At 43.5% G+C, this 26,485-nt stretch overlaps 1 protein-coding gene across 1 annotated transcript; it reads right to left on the bottom strand.

Annotated features, from left to right (window-relative positions):
- Nucleotides 1-1,773: 1,773 nt before the first annotated feature.
- Nucleotides 1,774-26,212, bottom strand: LOC309566412 (fatty acid-binding protein, liver-like). Its single transcript, XM_082271558.1, has 4 exons — nucleotides 26,120-26,212; nucleotides 8,393-8,565; nucleotides 3,405-3,494; nucleotides 1,774-1,874 (listed from the first exon to the last, which is right to left on the bottom strand). Exons 1-4 carry the CDS (start codon nucleotides 26,184-26,186, stop codon nucleotides 1,821-1,823), a joined length of 384 nt encoding a protein of 127 aa, XP_082127684.1. The 5' UTR covers nucleotides 26,187-26,212; the 3' UTR covers nucleotides 1,774-1,820.
- Between the last annotated feature and the right edge of the window lie 273 nt (nucleotides 26,213-26,485).

Consider the following 26,485-nt stretch of genomic DNA (forward strand, 5'->3'; position numbering starts at 1 on the left):
ACAGTAGATGGCAGGTTGCATAAAGCTCAAAAAAATGTGTATAATGTCATTTGTAAATCAGCGCATACGAAAATAAAGGCTGTGTATAATAAAAGCTGCTATACCAAATCTTTCCAATAAAAAGAAAATATGAAACAAACAAATAAATGGTGCTACAGCGCTTAAAGTGCATCAAGAAACTACTAACAAACACAGGTTAATCATTTGAATAAATCATTTGAAATAATAAAAACCATTATGATGTTCAAACTTTTGACTTCTTTCTTTAATAACTACATAACACAGTACTTGTACTTCTACTTTCAGTACTTGAGTAGAAATTTTTTTTCAAAACTACTGGTACTTTTTACTTTTAGTACTTAAGTAGCAAATTTTTTGAAAAAACTACTTGCAATACTTAAGTAAAAAAAATGTTGAATACTTTAGTACTTCTACTTAAGTAACTTTTTCTGCGAGCACTTCCACTTCTACTCAAGTCACTTTTTGATCGAGCACTTGTACTTTTACTCAAGTAGAAATTTCAAGTACTTTATACAAGTCTGTTCCTAGGTTTCCCACAGAAGTGGGAAACATTTTAAAGGGCTGTTTGCTCTCAGATTAAAGTTTGACACATTTATCAGCTGGTGTTGGTAACACAAAAACAGTTTAATGTGTGTTGTAGGTTACACTGTCTGCAGTTCCACTTTGGAAATGGAAGGGGAACTCCCTTCTGCCAAAAAACCTCAGAGATTTAGGCATTGTTCCATTTCCAGCTAATGGCTTTCAGATGTGCAGTTCAAATACTGGTTAACAGCAGATGCTGAATCAAAGCAAAATGCAAAGTGGATGTGGTGCAAAAAATTGTTCAGCATAGCACATGGTGGTGTTTGTGATGTCCATAGTCACGCTGCACGTTCAAAACACAAGTCTATTGCTTCAAAAAAACGTGTTAGATTATCTTACCAATAGCATGGCTGACTAGTTTTTCATACTCCATAATAGCAAAATCAGTCAATTGTAAGCATACAAAAGGGTCCATGCTAATCAAAAACATTGCAAAGTGCAATAAAGAAGTGTTGTGCCAAAAACGTGCATGTTATCACTTTTCATTTCCGATTGCTGAATCTGCAGACAAAGCAACAAGCAAAAATTGGCCATGATGGTTATTTATTTTGATGAAGATGTTGGTAAAACCCAGTATCAGTTCTACTGCCCCACTGAGGCTAATGCTGAGCAAATGTTGTTTTGTGGAAGATAGTATCCTCCGGAAAACTAGTATGGCACTTGATACGGATGGTGCAAGTGTAATGGTTGGTCCAAGAAACTATCTGTCCCACTTCAAATCCAAGCAAACTTTCATGTTTCACATTCATTGTACCTTCCATATTGCTTCCTTATGTATTGCAGATGCCTGTAAAGTTATACCTAAAACTTTGTAAACATACATAACCCTATGGTGGCACGCAGAGAAGAGGAGGAGCCCAGAAGACCAGTGGGGGGTCCAGAAGAGAAAAACGATTGCATACAGCAGGTATGGCGTTTGTTATTAAAAAAAAAAAAAGAACCTTTACAATCACTTTAAACCTGTTGGCGCAGTGCTGGGGTTGGACAAAGACTCCCAGCTGGAATCTCAGACAGCAGTGAAGGCTCAGCAGGGGCAAAATACTGCACATTCCACCCAAAAATAATAAAAATAGTATGAGTGACTATTTAAAACAGCCCTCCAGCGGACATGTGTTTAAACATTTCCTGATAGTTAGGCCAAAGGAGACAGTTTTCTTTTTTTTTATAATGATTTTTATTTTATTTTGTTAACCATTGAACCATTAAAGCTTGTCCCTCTAGGAGAGTTTCTTGCTGAATGTCTTGTAGACAATTCCATTGTAGGTCAAAACCTGAAAGAAAAAATAATATCCAATTGCAGATTATTTGTTAACAGCAACTCTTTTACAGTTTATATTCAGACAAGGAGGTCATAAGGCCTAGCAAAAATTTTCTCCCCAGGAATTTACCTAAAGCAAAACTTAAGCACCCCTAGGGGTGTTTTCTCTAATGCATCCTAATGGGCAAAAATACGCTGTAGCCAGGTGCCACAGCAAAAAAGGCATCCCACTCTGTACAAGTAAATAAAAATAAAAAAAAAAAAATCTGGGCAATGAATTTTCTCTTTAATTCTTGGGTGCTATTTTTAACCACTTCAGCTCCAGGACGCTTTACCAAAAAAAAAAAAAAAGAATGTCTTTTTCCCCACAAATAGAGATTTCGTTTGATAGTATTTGATCACCTCTGTGGTTTTTATTTTTGTGCGCTATAAACAAAAGAAGAACCTCAATTTTGGAAAAAAAAAAAAAACAATATTTTTTTACTTTCGGCTTTGAAACATACCCAATAAAAACATTTTAAAAATCAAAATTTTTTCATTAATTTAGGCCATTATGTATTTTGCTACATATTATTTCTAACAAAAATCCTAACAAGTGTATATTGATTGGTTTGCGCAAAAGTTATAGCATCTACTAACTATGGGATACATTTATGGATTTTTTTTTTTTTTTTTTTATAGTTTTAACTAGTAATGGCGGCGATCAGCGATTTTTAGCGGGACTAAAACATTGGGACTGCGACAAATCTGACACTAAGTGACACTTTTTGTGGATCAGTGACACCAATACAGTGATCAGTGCTAAAAAAAAAATGCACTGTTACTGTATAAATGCCACTGGAAGGAAAGGGGTTAACACCAGGGGTGATTAAGGGGTTAAGTGTGCTCCTAGGGAGTGCTTTCTAACTGCGGAGGGAGTGGATGCACTCGACGAAAAGAGAGATCGATGTTTCAGCTTAGCTTTTTGACAGCTGTGTTGGTGCATGTCCCCCAACACACACTGTCCATCTGATGGTCCTGCATTGTGCATGACGACATCAGGGCTCCTCTGACCAATGGAGCAGTGAACAGAAGTGGCTTCAGGGTACCGGTCATGCATCTGGGAAAAATAAGGTAAGTATAACTGCTTTGTCTGTTCATCCTACTCAAAGCCTCTCAATGGGACACAGATGGCAAAAAAAAAACCCTGACCCTCCCTTGCTCTATCAAAAAATTAAGAAAAAAGTTTACATGAACACTTTCAGGAGGAGCAGCACTGTAAAGGTCAGTTTTTATTTTCACTGGTGTTCAGCTTTAAGTGTGACCTAATATAGGAAAACTATGGAACGTGTACATTGACAATGCGTAATTCCATATTCCTTTGTGAGAAAGGTACATATTTTTGACCATAACTCCCTTTATTGGTTGGGCAATCCACTCCTGTTTCACATTGGTTGCTACAGGCCGTTCCCCCTGCAGGCACTTGAATGAATAAGGCCAGACTGCTTTATATGCGTGATCCATGTGTATTGGTATTCAGTTAAAAGAATCACATTATCCTTACACTCCTGAGAACATCTCCAGAGACTTCAGTAACAGAGTGGACATCCTTAAGCTGCACAACCAGCTTGCCATCCACTAGATTAACGACAGTCTGGGAAAAACAAAAAAAAATAAAATAGTACATGTTCGTGATTTTTTACATTTAATTTTCAATAAAGATTTATTTTTTAAAGTAACAGAATGAATATAACTGATTTTCACAGACAACAATTAAAAACAAATGAATATACACAAGGGGCATAAACCTTTCCGAGCACAAGGTAATCTGTAGAGTTGCCTAAAGCCTATGTTTAGCTAAAATCAATGATATAAAGAATCAGCACAAAGGAAATAACCTATAGTTAGTATGATGAGTCCCTTGTTCTGATTCTTGTTCTCCTCCCAACCCCCGCTGCTGTAATCTTCCAGTGCCATAAGGGGTTAATACATCCTACTGAAGAAGCCAATCCAATGGCGATACGCGTATAGGAGGGAGGAGTTTAGCCCAGGACGTCACGCAGCTGCTGAAAACGGAATGGTGTGGTATGCAGTCTGACGATCGTTTGGTGATTTATATATGCTTTTTTTAATCTGATTTCTTGTAAGTGAATTTTTTTTGGGACATCTTAAAAAATTATTTAAATGGAGAGCACTATAGAGTTGCCTTTGTGTTACATGTGGTCCGTGTGAGGATTATTGGCCCAGACGGGAGTACTGGATCTAAGGAAGGAAGTTTTACTTCCATCTCAGAGTGAATGGTGGGAGTTGTGAAATAAGTCTTTTATTAACAGAAGTGAGGTGAGCGTTCAATTCACCTAGTGGTGGCACCAATTCATTTTTTTAACCACTTAACGTCTAGCGACGTAGACCTACGTCGGCTGACTTTGCGTGGTTGTACCGGGGTGATGCCTCTAGCGAGAGGCATCATCCTGGTACCATTTTTTAAAGCCGACGGTAATGACCGATGCCGCTCGGGAGCCGCTCGATCGTTACCACGGCGAGCGGAAGGGGATATCCCCCCTCCCTCTGCCTTCCGCGGCTTTGCCTGGTCTCCCGTCCCACCAGTAGACCCGAGCATCCAGCCGGAATGTCCGCCGGCTGGATGGAGTCCCGATCAAAGCCGGAAACGGCTTTGATCTCCGATGACGTAACCCGGAGGCGGCGTCCATGACGTCACGTCCGGGTTACTCTGCTGCTAAAGGCAGTAGATTCAATAAGTGACAGTATTCAAAAATGCAGTTTTCGGCGTTTTGAATACATGGAAGTGTAGTGGAGGGGTTTAGGGTCTTTTAGACCCGCGATCCCTCCATAAAGAGTACCTGTCACTGCATATTGCTGTCACAAGGGATGTTTACATTGCTTGTGACAGCAATAAAAGTGATCAGATTTTATTTTTTTTTTTTTTTAAAACCTGTGTTAAAATGAAAAAAAAGAATAAAATAAATAGGAAAAAAAAAATGTAGCGGCCCCCGTTGCCTTTAGCTCGCGCACGAAAGAAAACATATATAGAAGTCGCACCACAAATGAAATTGCTGTTCAAACCACATATGTGAGGTATTGCTGCGATCGCCAGAGCATGAGCAATAATTAAAAAAAAGAGCTACACTCTAACTCTAAACTGGTAACCGTTAAAAATTTTTAAAGTGTCGCCTATGGAGATTTTTTATTGACCGTAGTTTATCGACATTCCGCGGGTGTGCGCAATTTTAAACCATAACATGTTGGGTATCTATTTACTCGACGTGACATCATATTTCACAATATACAAAAAATGGGCTAACTTTACTGTTTAGTTTTTTTAAAATGCAGTGAAATGTGATTTTTCGTAATTTTTCCAAAAAAATGGTGTTTGAAAGACCGCTGTGCAAATACCGCGTGACAAAAAATATTGCAATGACCGCCATTTTATTCTCCAGAGTCTTTTCTAAAAAAAAAAAAAAAAACACAGAATTGTTGACATTGTTGCAGATTTATTAAAAAAGAAAAACTGAAATATATCACATGGTCCTAAGTATTCAGACCCTTTGCTCAGTATTTAGTAGAATCCCCCTTTTGATCTAATACAGCCAGGAGTCTTTTTGGAAAAGATGCAACAAGTCTTTCACACCTGGATTTGGGGATCCTCTGCCATTCCTCCTTGCAGATCCTCTCCAGTTCTGTCAGGTTGGATGGTAAACGTTGGTGGACAGCCATTTTTAGGTCTCTCCAGAGATGCTCAATTGGGTTTAAGTCAGGGCTCTGGCTGGGCCATTCAAGAACAGTCACGGAGTTGTTGTGAAGCCACTCCTTCGTTATTTTAGCTGTGTGCTTAGGGTCATTGTCTTGTTGGAAGGTAAACCTTCGGCCCAGTCTGAGGTCCAGAGCACTCTGGAGAAGGTTTTTGTCCAGGATATCCCTGTACTTGGCCGCATTCATCTTTCCCTCGATTGCAACCATGTCGTCCTGTCCCTGCAGCTGAAAAACACCCCCACAGCATGATGCTGCCACCACCATGCTTCACTGTTGGGACTGTATTGGACAGGTGATGAGCAGTGCCTGGTTTTCTCCACACATACCGCTTAGAATTAAGGTCAAAAAGTTCTATTTTGGTCTCATCAGACCAGAGAATCTTATTTCTCACCATCTTGGAGTCCTTCAGGTGTTTTTTAGCAAACTCCATGCGGGCTTTCATGTGTCTTACACTGAGGGGAGGCTTCCGTCGGGCCACTCTGCCATTAAACCCCCGACTGGTGGAGGGCTGCAGTGATGGTTGACTTTCTACAACTTTCTCCCATCTCCTGACTGCATCTCTGGAGCTCAGCCACAGTGATCTTTGGGTTCTTCTTTACCTCTCTCACCAAGGCTCTTCTCCCCCGATAACTCAGTTTGGCCGGACGGCCAGCTCTAGGAAGGGTTCTGGTCGTCCCAAACGTCTTCCATTTGAGGATTATGGAGGCCACTGTGCTCTTAGGAACCTTAAGTGCAGCAGAAATCTTTTTGTAACCTTGGCCAGATCTGTGCCTTGCCACAATTCTGTCTCTGAGCTCTTCAGGCAGTTCCTTTGACCTCATGATTCTCATTTGCTCTGACATGCATTGTGATCTGGAAGGTCTTATATAGACAGATGTGTGGCTTTCCTAATCAAGTCCAATCAGTATAATCAAACACAGCTGGACTCAAATGAAGGTGTAGAACCATCTCAAGGATGATCAGAAGAAATGGAAAGCACCTGAGTTAAATATATGAGTGTCACAGCAAAGGGTCTGAATACTTAGGACCATGTGATATTTCAGTTTTTCTTTTTTAATAAATCTGCAACAATGTCAACAATTCTGTGTTTTTCTGTCAGTATGGGGTGCTATGTGTACATTCATGAGGAAGAAGAATGAACCTAAATGATTTTAGCAAATGGCTGCAATATAACAAAGAGTGAAAAATTTAAGGGGGTCTGAATACTTTCCGTACCCACTGTATATATATATATATATATATAATGTTTGGGGGTTTTAAGTAGTTTTCTAGCAAAAAATACTGATTTAAACTTGTAAACAAAAAGTGTCAAAAATAGGCTAATAGGCTAAGTGCCGGTTCACACTGAAGCGGCACTACTTCGGGGGCGACCTGGGAAGTCGCGTGCACCGCGACTTCGTCGCGACTTGCACGGACTTCATAAAATGAATGTCTATGCAAGTCGCTCCAGGTTGCTCCGAAGTAGTACAGGACCCTTTTTCTAAGTCGGAGCGACTTGTGTCGCTCCTATTAGAACGGGTCCTGTAGCACTGCATGGACCGCGACGGACCGCGATTTGTCAGGCTGACAAGTCGCCTGACAAGTCGCCTGACAAGTCGCGGTAGTGTGAATGGAGTCTTAGTGGTAAAGTGGTTAAGAAGATTTGAGCACGGCGGTGGAATATATATATATAAAGGACTTTCACTTCACACATTTATATGTTTATTCACTTAATATTATTGTCTTTTGTGATTTATTAGGAGTTTTTCACAGTATTGAATATTCAGCAGCGCTGCACCATATGTTTATATATTGATTATTACTTAGTGTGGTGAAATCACTAATAGGTGTTCAGCAGCTACTGAACACAGAGTTTGACATATAGGTATTTTGTTTGATCATTAAAGCCTAGTACACACGCAACGATTATCGGCCGACCGATCGTCCGACTTTTGTCCAAGTTGTGTTTTGTTGGTTGGAATGTGCCTAGACTGCCCACAAATTTTCTCGCCTGACAAAATTCTACTTCAGAAGTGATGTCATGTGTTGGTTTGCTTTCTTAGTGTTCTTTCTTCTCTGAACATGCCCAGACTTGCTCATTAGATTTTTCCCCGTCGAAATCTGTACTGACTGCACGAAAATCGGACATGTTTTGATGGCGGACAAAAATTTTATAGCCTGCACACCAGATTTTTTTCGGCCGAAAAGTCGGAGTCGGTTGTTGGAAGCATCATACTAACAAGCCAAAAATCGGCAGATCGGTCGTCAGACGAAAATTCCCTGCCGAATTTCGACGCGTGTGTACGGGGCTTTAGTGTAGGAGTTACAATAAAAATAAAAATAGAAAAGTATTTATAGGTGGCGCTGATTGCACACATCTGATTTAATACAACTAAAGGGCTGTCAGAAGCTTTCATCAAGAAAGACCCACTATGCCTGCCCTCTCCTGCCAGATTCACCATTTGTGAAAGCTATACTACAGCTTCTATGAATAACATGAATAACACAGGATTTATTAATGGAGGTGGCTGAGCTATCAATCATCTGTATGTTCCTCATTCTGAGATCCTCTGTCATTTATGTTAAGCTTTGAATTCATTGGTTTGAATCCTACAAGGTCATTATAGGCTAGGAGTTTGTATGTTCCTCCCATGTGTGTGCTCCCTTCTGTAGCAGATACAATACTGTGTTTCTAAAAAGGTTCCAGTACACTCTTCTTATACTGATGATCAGCTTTAATTTAAACTATAAGTTAACATTATCATTTCATCCTCTAACAACTCCTCCTATTGGTGTTCTTACCTTAACTTTCCCATGAGTCAGTGAATCCATCTCAGTCTCCTCACCGATTGTGAACTCATTGCGTAGGACACTGGGCCCGGTGGTCACTGTCATCACAAAATGATTTCCAGTCTGAACGATTTCTGTGGTAGTCTTTAGATCTTTAAATTTCTGGATTACATCATCAGGAACCCCTGAAATCAGTAAAACACTCTTTTGTGCTTTTTTTTCAGAAACCACAAATCAGCCCACAAGTATGCATTCAAACTGGCATTGGCCACACATGTATTTCAGGCTTGCTTCAGGGGTGCCAAAACACTGCAACCTGTTGGTGCTGGTATGCGGGAGATTGTGGGAACAGGTCATCCAGGGGAGCAGCAAGCACATATGCAGCTGTTTTAGCTTGCTATGAAATAAACTGTAGGTAGAATAGTTATTAAGTATAATTTGGCCTTTCTCAAGCCTTTTAACACTGAGGAACCCTTGAAAAAACATATTTTCAGGAAACCCCTGCTAATAATTATGCTGTACTATATCTAATGTACATTAGCATGATGGTCATTGGGAAGAAAGCTCCTTACATTTTTGGTCAGTGTGAAGAATTCCCCCTTCAGGTAAAAATAGCATTTTTGACAGTGGTTACTTATCTGAAAGGCAGACATAGTTTTTTTTCTTATGGAAGACCTAACAACCTTAGGGTTCCAAATAATCCTGGTTGAGAAAGGCTGGTGTAACTCACGGACACGTGGAATGGTCATTGTCAACAGCCTGGCTTCAACAGGACTCTTTGCATTAGGTAGTGAAAGGGTCTGGTGGCTAAACCTTGACCTGGGTAGGGCTGAGGGGTGGGGTGATATTGAACATTAAAACCAAACCAGTTTCCAATCTGCTGTCATTTTGCTATACGACGGCCTCCCGGATTGTGCCTCGCCAGAGTTGTATAAAGTACTCGAAACCCATACTTGAGTAAAAGTACAAGTGCTTGATCAAAAAGTGACTTGAGTAGAAGTTGAAGTGCTCGATCAAAAAGTGACTTGAGTAGAAGTACTAAAGTATTCAACATTTTTTGTACTTAAGTATTGCAAGTAGTTTTTTTTTAATTTTGCTACTCAAGTACTGAAAGTAAAAGTAACAGTAGTTTTGAAGAAAAATTGCTACTCAAGTATTGAAAGTAAAAGTACAAGTACTTGTGTTCTGTAGTTATTAAAGAAAGAAGTCAAAAGTATGAACATCATATTGTTTTTTATTATTTCAAATTATTTATACATACAGTAGCATTTATTTTCGTATGCGCTGATAATACACATGTTTTGAGCTTCATGAAACCTGCCATCTACTGTTCTGGCAGTGGTAATTTTTATAATAGTAACGAGTAACTATGCAGCACAAAAAAAATATTGGAGTAGAAGTATTGAAATCATTGAAAAAATGTAGTGAAGTAAAAATGGAAGTAGGAGAAAAAGATTCTACTCCTGGAAAGTACAGATACCGCCTTTCGGTACTTAAGTACAGTAGTGAAGTAGTTCTACTTAGTTACTATACATCTCTGTGACTCGCAGATGGCTGTGGCCCAATCTGACACAGCTGATGACTGAACAGTGGAAACGGCCCATTGCAGATACTCTGTGACCGCTGTGATCAATGAAAGCAGATCACATGACAATTGTAAACAATGGATGGCATCCTTTCATGCCATCTATTGAGTACAATTATGGTGCTAGCTGTGATTGGTCACAATGATCACATGGTACAGACAGGGCTTATCACAGCCCATCTGTACCATGTGATTAACTGTACCCAGTCACAGCTAATCACAACAAAACAAACTGAATTAATCAATTTTAATAAGTAAAATGTTTGCTTATAGCAATTAATAAAAAAATACTGATCACTTCCCCAGAGTAGTATAATGTTACTATGGTAACATTATACTGTATTGCTCTGGTCACAGTGTGTAGAAAAAAAAAAAAAAAACGAAAAAATTAATTGTCATACTAGTTATATGATCAGTGGTGTATTTTGGTTTTGTGCTGCCCTAGGCAAGACTAAAATTGGGCGCTCCCCCGCTATGTAAATTTGCCCCACTCCTTTCTTAACGGATGTGACTTCCTCCAAAATTGAAGGTCTACAAGTCCCGGCATGAACCCCTGAGATCTCAAAAGAGGGGGGGGGGTGAGAGGGGGTGGGAGAGAGAGAAGGGTGAGGGAGAGAGAGAGGGGGGGTGGGTGAGGGAGGGAGGGAGAGAGGGGGGGTGAAAGAAAGGGGGGAAAGAGAAATAGGGGGGGTGAGAGAGAGAGAGCGGGAAATCAAAGAGTGAGAGAGATGATGAGAGAGAGGGGATAAGAGAGAGAGGGGGGATGAGAGAGAGAGAGAGAGAGGGGATGAGAGGGTGTGGGAGAGAGAGAGGGGATGAGAGAGAGAGGGGAATGAGAGAGAGAGAGGGGGATGAGAGAGAGAGAGAGAGAGAGAGAGAGAGAGAGGGGATGAGAGGGTGTGAGAGAGAGGGGAATGAGAGAGAGAGAGGGGGGATGAGAGAGAGAGAGGGGGGATGAGAGGGTGTGAGAGAGAGAGGGGGGTGAGAGAGAGAGGGGAATGAGAGAGAGAGAGGGGGGATGAGAGAGAGAGAGGGGGGATGAGAGAGAGAGAGGGGATGAGAGGGTGTGAGACAGAGAGGGGGGACGAGAGGGAGAGGGGAATGAGAGAGAGAGAGGGGGATGAGAGAGAAAGAGAGAGGGGGATGAGAGAGATAGAGAGAGAGGGTGAGAGAGGGGGTGAGAGAGAGAGGGTGAGAGAGGGAGAAAGAGAGAGAGGGGGTGAGAGAGGGAGAGAGAGAGGAGGGGTGAGGGAGAGAGAGAGAGAGAGAGAGAGGGGGTGAGACAGGCGGCTCTAGCAACCAGTGGCCAATAGAGTCTCAGGTGGAGGGGGGTGCCTTTTTTGCTGCCCCCTGCAAAGTTCCGCCCTAGGCCTGGGCCTTGTTGGCCTAGGCCAAAATACAGCACTGTATATGATGACACTGAACTGCACTGGTGACAGTATGTAAAAAAATGCAAACATTTCTTCTTTTTCCAAAAAATTATGACAAAATTTACAACTTCTAAAAACTCGCCATGCCTCTTACTAAATACTTTGGACTGTCTGCTTTCCAAAAAGGGGTTCTTTGGGGGATTTTTGTGCTGACATTTTTGGGCCTCATGAAATGAGATAGGTTGTCAGTACATCAGGAATGATTGATTTTCAGATATACTGTATACCAAAGTTTGTGGACTCTATAATTTTCCTACAGACTAAATCATATACACCGATTTAGGTTATTTTCACCAAAGAAATGTAGCAGAATACATTTTGGCCTAAATTTATGAAGAGCAAATTTTTATTTGCAAAATTTTATAACAGAAACAAAGAAAAATATGTTTGTTTATTTAGCAAAAGATAAAAAAAAATCCCAGTGGTGAATAAATACCACCAAAAGAAAGCTCTATTTGTGTGAAGAAAATGATAAAAATTGTGTTTGGGTACAGTGTTGCAATTGTCATTAATTGTGAGACAGTACTGAAAGCTTAAAATTGGCCTGGGCAGGAGGGGTGTAAAAGTGCATGGCATTGAAGTGATGAAACTTCATAAATAATACAATATGACACAAATAATTTTCATTGGAGTATTATGGCCACAGATTTTAGTAAGTAACAGGATAATAACAATTCTATGATTTACACCAATTCTTTAAAAACATACAAGAAAATTGATTTGACCATTAATACAAGGTCCTTGACAGTGCCACCCAAAAACATGTTTCACTGTAAACCTGTACCAGCCACCAGTCATCTACAACCAGCTCGGTGGGTACACACCAGAAATTTTTACACCTTTATTCACCTGGAATATCATGTTCCATTGTAAAAACATATTAGCCAGTAGCCAGCTACAACCAACTCCTCGGGTACATACCAGGTATTCTTACACCATTATTCACCTGAAATAAACCTTAGTAAGTACACCCTTCATGAAAACCACATTATCATACATATTTGTGACCATTAAGGTTAAACCACTTGTCCAAACAATACCAAGGATCTCTGGCACTATCAAGGACTTGCTACAGCATTCAGAAATTGACCACACAATTCTGAATGCCCCACCACAACTGCAGGGCTTGCTGCAGACCCTCCTGAAACTCAAAATTGAAGACCTTGAGCCCTTGTTTACAATGATAGCAGCTTTGAAATCATTCAACTTCATCTGAACTCGCACAATTTCAAAGCCGCATTTCAGTCCGACTTTGGGGGCGACTTGAAAGACATTTATGTGGGTTCATGCACGGATGTCTATTGAAGTCGCCCCCGAAGTCACCAAAAGTAGTGCAGGAACTATTTTTGGAAATCGACCGATTGGGGTGGTGCCATTGCCCGCAATAGTCTGTGATTTGACCTGTCAAATCGCATTTCAAATCATGCCAACGTGAACAGGGGCTAAGGCCTACTTCATTTAAATGAACATCGTTATCATAAAAATTGGCGGCAGACAGTGATGAACTGTAATACCACCTGTTGATGGTGGATACATTTTGACAGTGCTTGATTAAATTTGACTCAGGGTTTATTTAGAATAGCTCAATCAATAATTAGTTGTCACTTCAACCTGGGAACCTTTTCCGACCAGACTACCATGATGTCTGGAAACATTTCCCAGACATGCAAAAAACGGAATTTTTGTAAAATCTTACCTGTAAAATTCCTTTCTCTGAGTCCTCCGACAGTCGCCGCCCACTTCATATTCATCACCAATGGGGTTATGTCCTCTATTCCGTAGGAGTAGCTAGGCAACAGAATATGTTAGTACAAAGACTTTTAACATATCCCACCCCCAGGGGGTGGTCCCCTCAGTACATAACCCTCCACTTCCTGTATCCAACTCAGTTTCAGTGGAATAGCAGTAGAGAGTACATCAAAACCCCAAAAGAGGGGCGGGGGCAGCGACTGTCGGAGGACTCAGAGAAAGGAATTTTACAGGTAAGATTTTACAAAAATTCCGTTTTCTCTTACGTCCTCCGACAGTCGGGAGAGTGTCAGGAGAGAAACCCCTGGATTCGCACCAGGCAAAATACGCCTTCCAAGTACGGTAATAAACCTTCCCCGAGGAAGACTTCCTCGCATTTATTAAGGTGTGAATGACCTCAGGGGAAAGACCCCTGTTCTTCAGGACCTCGGTTTCAACAGCCAGGCCGTCAAAGCCAGCGACTGTAAAGCAGGATGGAAGATCGGTCCTTGCGACAGAAGATCTTCTCGAAGAGGCAGACGCCACGGGGCGTCGATTGCGAGATTTACGAGGTCTGCGTACCAGGACCGGCGAGGCCAGTCCGGTGCCACAAGAATCACCGTGGTCGGTCCCGCGTGTAACCTGCGAAGGAACCTGGACAGCAATTGAATCGGTGGGAACGCATACATCAGTTGGTACTGATGCCACGGGGCAACCAACGCGTCCGACGCGTCTGCCCGAGGATCGCGCGTCCTTGCCACGAACCGTGGTACTTTGTTGTTCAGACGAGACGCGAACAGGTCTACCTCCGGAAGACCCCACCTCGCGCACAACATCTGGAAGACAGCCGGGTGAAGGGACCATTCCCCCTGGTCCAGGGTCTGGCGGCTCAGATAATCCGCCTGCCAATTCTCCACCCCCGGAATGTGAACTGCCGATATTGCCGGGACATGCGTCTCGGCCCAAGACAGAATCGCGGCCACTTCTCGAGCCGCCCGGGCACTCCTGGTGCCCCCTTGGTGATTGATGTAAGCCACCGCCGTGGCATTGTCCGTCTGCACCCGAACCGGGCAGCCGTGAAGATTGTCCGTCCAACGACGAAGACAGAGGAGTATCGCTCGCAGTTCCAGAACGTTGATCGGAAGGGAGGATTCCTCCGTCGACCAAACACGACAGGCTGGCGTCCGTGGTGATCATCGTCCACGAAAGGGGACGAAAAGACTTGCCCCCCGATACTGAGGGGGATTGAAGCCACCACAGAAGATCCCTTCTGGTCTGAGAACTCAATGACATCTGGAGATCCAGAGACTGCGGACGCCCGTCCCACTTGGACAATATCTCCGCTTGGAGATCCCGTGTGTGAAACTGGGCGAAGGGAATCGCCTCGAAAGCCGAGACCATCAATCCCAGACACCGCATGCACGTCCAAATGGACGAAGATGGAACGTCCCTGAGGGACCTGACTGCCTCCTGAAGAGCTGCGAGTTTTTCTTCCGGCAGGAAGACCTTCGCCTGGACAGAGTCCAGAATCATACCCAGGTAAGAAATCCGAACCGATGGGCACAATGTCGACTTTGGAAAATTGATCGTCCAACCAAACTCCTGCAGAGTCTGCAACGTGACGGACAGATCCTTCTCCAGACTCTGGCCGGTCGCAGACCGAACCAGAATATCGTCCGGATACCCCAGAACCGAAATGCCCTGGGCCCTCAACAAAGCCAGAACCGGTGCCAGCACCTTGGTGAACACCCTCGGAGCCGAGGCGAGACCAAAAGGCAACGCCACAAATTGGTAATGATCTTCCGCTATGGCGAATCGAAGGTACCTCTGGTGACCCTCGAAAATCGGGATGTGAAGATACGCATCCTTCAAGTCGATGGAAACCATGAACTCCCCCGGAACCAGGGCAGCCACCACCGACCGCAGGGATTCCATGCGGAACTTGCGCACCCGCACAAAGCGGTTCAGCGCCTTCAAGTCCAGAATCGGACGCACCTTGCCCTCCTTCCTGGGCACGGTGAACAGATTGGAATAGAACCCTCGAAATCTGTCCCGATGAGGCACCGGGACCACCACTCCCTGAGCCCTCAGGTCCTGCACCGCTAGATGCAGGTCCCGCAAACGCTCCGGGGATAACAGAAGATTTGAGGGAAAAAATCTGCTCTCCGGCCGAGAGAGAAACTCGATCTTGTAGCCAGATCGAACGATTTCCTGAACCCACCTGTCCCGAATCCGGGACAGCCATGGCTGAGGGAAACCGAGCAAGCGTCCCCCCACCCCTGATTCGGGTGAGGGCGCCCCTTCAGGCCGCACTGTTGTGGGCCGCAGAACCGGATTGGCCGGACTTTTGCTTACCTGCCCACGGCTTCTTGTGGGAGCCTTGACCCTTGGACGGCTTGCCCCTATAGTGTGACCGAAAGGCACGAAAGGACCCCTGGGGGGGCCGAAAGAAAGCATTCTTTTTTCCAGGAGCCGTCTTAGTCTTGTGGGATTGAGGTAAGAGCGTGCTCTTACCCCCCGTGACCCCTTTAATTAGGGCATCCAGGGATTCGCCAAAAAGGCGAGAACCATCAAAAGGCAGATTGGCCAAGGTCTTACGTGAAGATTGATCCACAGACCAACACTTCAACCAAACCAGGCGGCGAGATAACCCGCCACACTGTGTAACATGACACCCTGGTGGATTTGATCCACCATATCCAAAGTCGCCTGGGGGGCAGAATCAGCCACCAGGACACGCCTAGGCACCTGCGTCCAGCTCGCGACCGCCCGGGCCGCCATAAGTGAAGCAAATAAAGCTTTCAACATAGAACCCATAATAGAATAGGTATGACGGGCAAGGGACTCCATCCTCTTGTCCGTGGCATCCCGGAACACCGGGGTGTCTTCAGCAGGAATCGCAGTGGACTTGTTCAAAACTGCTATCGCATGGTCCACCGGAGGTGGGACACACCAACGCTCATCAGTAGCGGGCGTAAAAGGATAGCGCAGCTTAAACCTACTTGGTACAGCAAAAAGGTTTGCGTATATTACGCCATTGTTCTTTCACATCGCGCTGAAAATCATCAGTGCATGGAAACATCTGCGATGATTTGCGCCTTTTCTGCGTCCCATAAGCCGCCAAGGCAGCTGGAGGACATGTTTCCTCCTCCAAACGCAGAGTTTGCTTGATAGAAGCAACCAATTCATCCATGAGTGCAAGCTCTTCAGACGAGCCAGGGGGAGAATTATCAACCCCCTCTACCTCAGCCTCCATTTCTGACCCTATAAGGTCCGGGGAGGAACGAGACCCCGATAAGGAGATCTCTGCCACAGCAGCCCCAGTACCATCACCCTCTGAATCAGAGGAAATTGAAACTCTGGGCCTTTTAGAGGATTGAGCAGCCACCAGCATTTGCACCTGAGTCGCAAGGCTAGCCACAATCGCAGCCAAATCCCCCCGGGGGGGGGGGAACCGCAGTCCCCTGGCTTCCCACTAAAGTGGCAGGAAACTTGCATTCCTGAGAATCCATGCCCCTGTAGTAGCAAAAATAAATGGGTGACCGCCCCTTTAAGAGAGCGCTGCGATCGTAGCCCACTCACACTAAGCACCCCACACAAGGGACCCCCACAGGGACAAGTATACCAAGGCAGGATACAGTGAATAGAGAGAAATGAACCTGGAGAGATCGGTGCTGCTGCTGCTGCCTGCGGTGCTCCTGAAGGAAAGGAAGTGCTGGCATACAGGGCGCTCTATTAAAGCCTATGGAGGCTACAAGAAAATGGCCGCCATGCATGTAAAACATGCGGCCGGAGCGATCGCAGCCAAAATGGCGCCGTTTTGGCGCCGAAACCGACGCTCCCACACCCCATGAGGGTGAAGTAAAACACACCATCTGCCCAAAAAAGGAACATGGTAAACCGCCGCAGCGGCGCTGTAATGTGCCCCAAGCATGAGAAACTCAAGCCCCACAGCACACAGCCGTTCACACAGACAGAAAACTGACACAGAGTGCAGCCAGCCCCCCCTCCTGCAGCCCACAGCATGCAATGTGAGAGATAGGGAAACAGTAATAGTGTGAACACAGGGCAAGGTACACAGTCCCAAACTGACACCCCCCAGACAGACAGGTCCCCACATAAATGCACTTACCTCTTACATGGCGTGGGGGACCCGCACAGGCGAACAAACCGCTGTACATGAGGCAGGGAGAGTCGCATCCAGGACGCATCAGAAGGTGGGTTGAGAAACCGCACAGCGTCCGGTGAGGTAGCCACCTCACCTAGCATCCCTGCACGGAACAGGGATGGGTCGTTCAGATAACTCAGGAGCGATACCTGACTGAACGCTCGATGGCGGGCTGAGAAACCACTGACCCACAGCCTGCTACCAGGGGGGTCAGCCCGAGACGCAGCCCGCATGATCCTCTTCTTCCGAAGAACTAACTAACGCTGGTAAAATAACAGCTAACAAGAAAGAGAGAAAAAACTCAAATAAAATCCAAAGAAAGGAAAGAGAGCTGAGACAAGGTGCCCCAGCACAGAAACTTCCAGCTACTCCTGACAGCTAGACAAATGAAACTGAGTTGGATACAGGAAGTGGAGGGTTATGTACTGAGGGGACCACCCCCTGGGGGTGGGATATGTTAAAAGTCTTTGTACTAACATATTCTGTTGCCTAGCTACTCCTACGGAATAGAGGACATAACCCCATTGGTGATGAATATGAAGTGGGCGGCGACTGTCGGAGGACGTAAGAGAAAGAAGAGTTTATTGTCTCCAACTAATCTGTGCATGGGAAAAAAAACACCATCATGTCCACCTGCATGTATCAGCACATGCAGTGGGTCCCACATTATCCGCTTCCTCCTCCCTTTTATCTTTACTCTTTTCCCATTTTTCAATTGAAAAATGCTCCAGTAGTGAAAGGGACAAAAATATCAATGTTTCAGACTTTCTCCCTAAGCTCTTTATTTACATGTGCCCCCAAAGGACCCTCAAAGCATGTACATGCTGCTCTTTGCAGCATCCAATATGGGCATTGGCTTATTCCCTTCTTGAACCTCACCCTTATAATTCCTAGGAGTGGTGGTAGGGACCGCAGAGGAATTAGCACTGGTTGGCTTTTCTACAGTACCTTAGTGCTGCTAGCAGTGGTGTTGTGTCACACCCCTTTCGGCTGATATAGACCCAGGTGGCACCACATCAGTATTTACTTCAATAGCTTCCTTCCTGTTCGGGTATTCAAAACAGTATTGGTGAAGTAACCCAGACTACTTCTGGACCTATATCACCCACACAGGAAACCCTTCTCAAGTCTATCTAAAATTCCCCGCAAGGTGATATAAGTGCCCCGGTATCAGCACTAACTAAGGAGAACCCTCACCCCATGGCAGTCCTTCCTGATTCCTCCAAAATAGGCTGCCTACTGACTGGTGCTGGAGTCCAGGAAGAACACCACCTTGCAACACAGAAGGTAAAACATTTTTGAGGCTCACTCGATGGCACCCCACAGGTGGCCAGCTGTGGCACCGCTGTTCCAGGCTCCATTTTTGATCCTGATGGTAAACTTCTTTGGATACCTCCTGACCAGTGCCACCTGTGAAGGAAATGAAGGGTGCTTGACCTGGCAGTGTGGATTCATCCAGCTGCAGCAGGGCTGATGAAGCATTTCCGGAACTCTAGGACTGCTCAGGGACCTTAATCTGTATTCTGTAAAGGCAACCAAAGAGAGGAGACACCATCAACCTACCCTACAGCCTCTGCAGCCACACTAACCTCAACAGGGCAGCTACAGCCATCTCCCTACAAGACTAACTCTTACAGGTGCTGTAAGGGATAACAAAGCTTCTCTGCATCTCAGCAGCTCTGTTTTTCCTCCAATCTCTGTACCTTGCACGGATCCATTCTGTGTGTTGTATGACACAGGAGCCCTGTGCAAGATTTCTGCCCTGGCTGAATCCATAGATCTTCCTAAACTGCTGCAGGAGCAGCTCCAGCGATACACTTAACCTGAAAACCTGCTGATAGAAAACAGTGAGGATCTGAGGCCTGTGAAAAAACAAGTAAGACACTTATCCACTCCACACGTCTCCAAATTGCTCACCACACTGTCTGTTCCTCCTTGAGGCTTTGACAAGCAAGGGGTGCTCTACACCGCTAGTCCTATTTTTTAACTCATTACATAGCCTCTCCCACTCCACTGCCATAAAGACACCATTATTTTATTAAAACTAATTTATTAGGTGCAGGACTATCCAGCACCTATAAGCGAGTCAATGTCTTTAAAGGCCCCAAGGTAGCCTGCAGAAGACTAACTTTGAAGAGGCCTAGGCTTAGCTCCTTCATCGCAAAAGCCCAAAGGCAACTTAGCTTTTAGTTGTGTTGATAGACTATTATCAGAATCTAGGTAAGAACAAAGGTCTCAACATTACCAGGGAGTAGCACTACATGTGGGGTCTCATCCGTAATTCCTCTATTCTGAGTTGTCAGTGACCTAGCCAACGAGCCATAAGAAGTCAACATGGAGCCTACTGCAGCTGCCAAGTGGTGCCAAGAGCAAAACAACCAACTAGAACTGTGTGTAGGGGTTGATATACCATAGGGTGAGTGGACTAAAGAGCAAGCCTGACAGACACTAGTAGCCTTAGTCTCCAGCCAGTGGAAATTCAACCTTGATGTGAAGACAAATCCAAGTGCTTCTCACACTTACATCCTGGCAGAATGGAAAAAAGGAGTTCCTACAAGGAGACAAGCTGACTGAGGAAGTTGATCATCTGATCCAAATAAACAGGCCAAATTCAATTCTGAGAGCTCCAGGCAAACTACACCAGACCCAGAAGTAGTCGCCACGGCACTGTCAACTTCTTCTGAGGGCCTTTTAGTCTTTCTGGTGACCGAGCTCAGGAAGCTGGTGGAAGGTCTTCTAAAGAATCTTGTCATGCCAACCAGTTATTGTTACTGCAAGTTAGGATTCTTTTCTGGCAAGACCCTCACTCTTTCTAGGGAGGATGACTTTGACAGCTGGAACAATCAAGCAATTCAAGCTGTTGAGGAGCGGGAAGTAGTTGACGCTTTTAAAAGACAAATAGTGACTGAGAGTTTAGGGGCCCAAGCCTCAGATGTAATCAGAAACTTAAAACAAGACAATCCAGGTTGCGATATCTCTGAATGTCTAGAGGCCCTTTGGTAAATCCATGGGAGAGTTGAAAACTGTATAGTTAAAGTGATTGTAAATGATCACCTTGTAAAACAACCCATTCAGTTTAAAATATAAATAAAAGGCAAAACGCTTTATATAAAAAACATAATAAATACATTTTTTCCCATAAATGCTGGAAGGAGGAGAAGCAGCAGCACAGTGAATGGCTGTCCATGGTGGGGGCGTGTCAGGAAAAGTGTGGTCATTGGAGGAGCGTACACAGAGTTCCTAGCATAGCTAGAGCACTGACCACAGTGTGCTCTCCAGCTTAGTGTGGTCAGTTTCTAATAAGAAAGCTACGGGACTAGCAGGAACACCAGGGATTTCACATAAAGGAAGCAATACAAAGAGAGCAGGATACTTTTGCATACAAGTGCATGGTACAGCAGGAACATATCAGGAGTATGAAGTGTTGGGGCAACAAGCACTTTAATTTATATTTTTGAACACACCTATCAGAGAGAAAAGAAAAGAGAAGCTGTCAGACTACATCCGGCAACTGAACAAAATTCTTCACCAAATCATATTTAAAGGCGGAATAGAAACAGTGAGTTCAAGCAAAGCCCTGTTAGAAAGGGGCTCGGTTTTTAGATCCCATCGTGTTTCAGCTCAGGGCCAGGGATCAAAATTATCCACTTATTTATTCTAAATTGATTTATTAGTAGGAAGCTCCCATATCTGCCAAGGCCCTGAGACCCTAGGCATCCAAGGGACATAAGCCCAGGGAAGTCACCTATTTCACTCAGGCTGTGGAAGATACAGAAACTCGTTTGAGAGAGGGGCCTTCCACTGCCATGGATACTTTGACTCAAGCTATAGCACAGATAGCTCAAATGTAATACACTCTACAGCTGACTTTCTGTGAAGTCCATGAGATAGTAGGGCAAGTTTTGGAAGTTCAAACTAAAATATGCAGAAGTCCCTGTCAAAGATGAAACAGACAGCAGCTACTCCAGCAGCTTAAACTGTTGTGGGAAAGTAGCACACATCGGAGCACAGTGCCCTAGTGGGGAGAACGTGCCAGATCTAATTGCAGAAGTTGTTATGGACTTCTGCAGTGTTATAAAGTGTTATGGAATGTGTTCCTGAGAAAGCCAGAGGGAAACTGATGCAAACACTGGAGCTGGGGGCAGAAAAAATGCCACCTAGCTGCACCTCTGAAAAACAAACCAATCCATGTAATCTGCTCCCTGGCAAACAGGCATGGAAGGTCGATGCACACTGTTCTGTTAGGCCCAGTGAGAAACATTAAAAGAGACAAGCACAAGGTGAGAAGAGTGCACAGGTATGGACCACAGAGCCTGCCCCAAAACAAACTCCCTAATCCGTTAGTGAGCCCTTTGCCAATAATCTTAACCAAGTAGAAGGTGTATACACTAAAACGCTGTTGGATACAGGAGTACAGGTCACATTATTATTCTGAGACTTCTATAAGTATCTAAAGCACATACCACTTTGAAAGCTGGAAGAACTGGAGATCTGGGGAATTGGGTCACAGAAGTTTCCTTATGATGGGTATGTCCAGATTAATTAACCTTCAGCTCCTCAGTAGTAGGGAAGTCTGAAAGCTTTGACACTAAGGCTACATTCACACCTGAGCGTAGCGTTTTTCGCGCGTTTTTTACCGCGATTTTACTGCGATTTTTGCGGCGTTTTTACCGCGATTTTACCGCGATTTTTACCGCGATTTTCGTGCAGGCGTTTTTAGATTGAATAGAGATCAATGGAAAACGCCTGTAATCTGCCCAAAAAGAAGCTCATGTACTTTTTTGAGCGTTGGGCGTTTTGTATACAGCGTCAAAACGCTCAGATGTGAACAGGGGCCATTGAAATGAATAGGATTTGTCTTGTTGGGCGTTTTGAGAGCTGATCCTAGAGCAGAAAAACGCCCCAAAAACGCCCCAAAACGCCTAGATGTGAACGGAGCCTTAAAGTCATGTGCCCCCATCCTTCCAGATCAAAACAGAGCTCGTTACTGATAGAGACAAACACTGATCTATTGAGGAGGTTACTCATTCCCATTGCCATAAATAATCACATGCCTGCAGGAAACATTCACCTTCAGCTGAAGCAGGCCTATCAGCATGCCCTGGAAGAGCAGAAAGCCCCTGAAGGAGAACTGGGAAAATTGTGGAAGCTTGGCTCTCAAGAGAGGATATTAAAGCTTGGTGAGATCACTCGCTTGCCAGCCACAGTCAAACTAACTTGGGATCCACCTGGGCCTTTGTTTGTTCTCTGATCCCATGGAGGGGACACTGGAGTCCAGGTGACTCCTCAGATACCTTCCACTGAACTTAAATCATGGAAAATGACCTATCAGTGTTCCACGCTGCTTGGACAGGTGAATATAGAAAACCCGGTAGGCGCATTTGGTCTAATCAGGGGAGATTTGAAAGAAGGGCCAGAAGACAAATTTGTTTACAACAGCTTACCGTCCTTCTCTCTCAGGTGGGCGGTCGACAAGTGGTTAAATGTGCAGCATATAGATTTTAACTACTACTGTTTCTTTTTGTCTGTTTTTTTTTTTTCTTTTTAGAGAGTGTGTGTTTTTTAATAATGTGAATGTGTGTGGGATACATTTATGGTAGTTATTTTCATTAATTGGATAAACACACTGACTTAGACTCCATTCACATTGATCCGACTTGTCAGGCGATTTGTCAGCCTGACAAGTCGCGGTCCTCCCGCTCCCACTGTGTAGTACAGGAGCCGTTCTAATAGGAGCGACACAAGTCGCTCCGACTTAGAAAAAGGGTCCTGTACTACTTGGGGGCATCCTGGAGGCGAATTGCATTGACTTCCATTATGTGAAGTCTGTGCAAGTCGCGCCGAAGTCACGCTGCACGCGACTTCACAGGTCGCCCCCTAAGTCGGAGCGACCTAATGTGAATGGGGACTTAAAGTCTAACTCCTTCTCTCCTTTCCAACTATTTAAAATATTTTAGTTTCAATAAATTTTTATTAGATATTAACAGCATAGATAATATACAAACAAATCAGAGTTTGACATATGCATAGCAAGAATGCAATGATTAAGGCACAGTAAATATTAATACAACATAGACTCAGCAATATAAGACATTATACTAAAAAGGCACAATGTCATATGTTTCCAGACAAGGACCTGATACCCATGATCTCCCCGTTCTCTCACAAATGGTCAGAGAGGGACATGCCATAACAGGCAAATGTGAATACAGCATAGCTGATAGAATGTGCGCCCAGTCAATTTAAAATATTTTAATGTGAGAGGAAAGTATGAGTTATACTGTGATTTGCAAATCAAATATAGCTTTTTCATTTTGGATGGAGTGGGGAAGCCCTAGAACCTTTGTCAGGTTTAATGTCTGTGCCCTGATAGAGACCATTCCTCTTCTCTGTAGCCTCTATAGCTGTCTAAAGCTGGCCACGCACTAGAAGATTTTCAAATGAACATTTGTTTGAAAATTCGTATGAAAATCTGTGTGAAAATTCTCAGTATGGTCAATGACTTGATAAATGTCATTCAAAAGTACTTCAAAATTCAATTTGTTTTTAATGTGCGATTTTGAAATTAATGGACTTTCCCAAATGAATAATACACCAACTGTTAAAAATTTGTTTGGAAAAAAAAAATAAAAAATTGTGGGTAAATTCACATGGGTGTAAAAATTTTACTGATCCTACTTTTACACATGTTGTTTTTGTAACACAAAAGTTCCTGCATGATGATCAGTAAATACTTATTGCAAAATTGTCCCATTTTTTTGCAGTACCTGCATATTGCATACATGTACATGTATGTCCTCGGAAACATCCAATTTCAAAACTATAGGTTTTAAACACTTCAGCTCATTGGGGGAACTTAACTTTCTTTTGTAAATATTGTTTTGAAATTTCAATGGAATTTATAGACAAAAAGATCTAATTTTGGAAAGATTTTTTTCCATAGTAGAAGAAGTAGAATGACATTTCCCAAAGGGAAATAGATGAAAAAAAAAGCAACAGGGGCTTTATTTTGTATGGATCGCTACAGGCTCTACAGGCTGTCTTGGAGCTGTGTTTTTTATAAAAAAAAAAAGTTTGGGCTTTAGATATACTTTAAAGCAGACCTTTACCAACCTACTTTTAGATCTTTGAAGTCTTCCTTCCCCCAACAAATCTTTTTTACATTTTCTTTTTTTGTTTTTGTACATGCTTTCTCCCTCCCTCTATTTTCATCCAGGTGAGAATGACTTCTACGCCAGTCCAGATGCTTCCTGGGATATCCATGTCAGATATTACAGGAGGCATCTGCCTACTGTACATAGAGCAGCTGGAGGAGGACAGATCTGGAGGGGTCAGCTGCAAGAACCGAGAAGAGACACCCCATGATGTCAAAAATCTAGAGGGCATTACGGGTCCCAATGTACAGTACAGTGGGGGGATAAGCAAATAACAGCAGATCAATGCTGGATTCACTCGGCAGGTAAATATGCTTTTTTGGCTCCACCCAGCAGACAAGGCAGGAGGATTATAAAAGCAAAATTAACCCCAAAGGGGGTGAGGTTTCTCTTTTTGCAAACATGTCTTTTTAAAATACTCTAAACAGAAGAGCATAGATGCAAATAACCTGGTAAGAATAAATATCTATTTAAAAATAATTTTCATGCTGTAAAATCTTTGCATTTTCCTCCAGGACAGTGGACAAGTTTGACCAGGCCCAAAGTCTGTGGCTTGTCCCATCACAATATGAGTCTGCCTACTGGTCAGAGAGCACAGGCAGAGGAACTCAAACTTTTTTTTTCTTTTTTAATATCTTTTTTTATTAGTATATCAAGTGTACAATCATACAGAACAAAGAAAACAAAACATCCATACAGGGGTCATGAAAACAGCATAAAATATTCCAGGATCTAGGTGACAATGGTGGGTCTAGGTATGGCTCAAGTCCTAAAAAGGTAACTTCTCATAAATACCAGACATGCTAATAAAAGGAGAATGTCTCCAGTATCACCTCATACCTCCACTGTACACATCAAAAATAGAGGATGACAGAAGTGTTATGATTTATCTAACATAGAAGCAGTGGTTGGGTTAGCCAAACATTAGACCATACTTTATCATATTTTTATAGACAGCCCCTATTAACATAGGTATGTTTATACAAAGGAAGGTTTACATTGACCAAATGTTTCCCAAAGGAAAGGGAGGGAGGAGCAAACTTCTTCCCAGACATAGTTATGGCCTTGAGGGCATAGAGAGGAAGTATGCTAAGCATGGTCCTTCCTGCCATCGTGGGAACCAATTCCTCCACTAACCCCAATATAAACAGACTTACAGAAGGCTTCAAAGAAATCTTATCAATAGAATTGATAATAGAAATCACCTCCTCCCAATATTTGACTATAACTGGGCAGCTCCAAAAAACAAGCGAAAAGTCAGTAGGGGAGTGATCACACCGCCAACATTCCTGATAAATCAAAGGGTTCATTGTATGCAGCCTATGCAGATTAAAGTAAGCCCTATGCCCAATTTTAAAGTGAATTAGCTTGTCTCTTTGGGAAACCAAATGACGAAAAGGAAGATCCCAAATATCTTCCCAATCCTCATCATCAAGCTCGGGCAGAACCCTCTGCCACCTCTGCCAAAGAATGCAAAGGGAGGGAGACCTTAACTCCAACTTTAGAGGTGCATGTTGCCATTACATGGTTGAGGGCAGACACAAAAATAGAGATGCCTACCGTATACCAATATCATCTGCATCCTTTTTACACAGAGCACAGGTTCCCAATAATGGTAATGCATAAATAATAATAACAATAATAATAGACGTTAAAGAACACGTTTGTTCTTACCAATCGCTTTCATGAAAGTCTCAAAGTTCTCCTTTGACTGCAGCTCATAGGTTCCTGAGAAAGCCATTGTAGAAGAAGGTCTGTTCTCTACCAGAGGGTCACAGAGGAGTGTGTCACTGTCACCCCTCCATTCTTCTTCTTATAGGCAGCGGTTCTATACTGATATCAGTAGTGAGATTACATCACCGGCTCTACAACACAGTTTAAACATTAACATCAACTGTTTTGCATGGTCATGCTAAGCCTTAAGTATTTACTTCTTGTGATAAACCATGTTTGGTAGCATTAGTGACTGCAGCCTATATAGAAACATAGAATAGCTTGTCTCAGAAATATCTATAAATGGAAATAATATTAGTTTGGGTT

The sequence above is a fragment of the Pelophylax lessonae genome, assembly GCF_965119305.1.
Source record: "Pelophylax lessonae genome assembly, chromosome: 1".
Taxonomy (NCBI): Eukaryota; Metazoa; Chordata; class Amphibia; order Anura; family Ranidae; genus Pelophylax; species Pelophylax lessonae.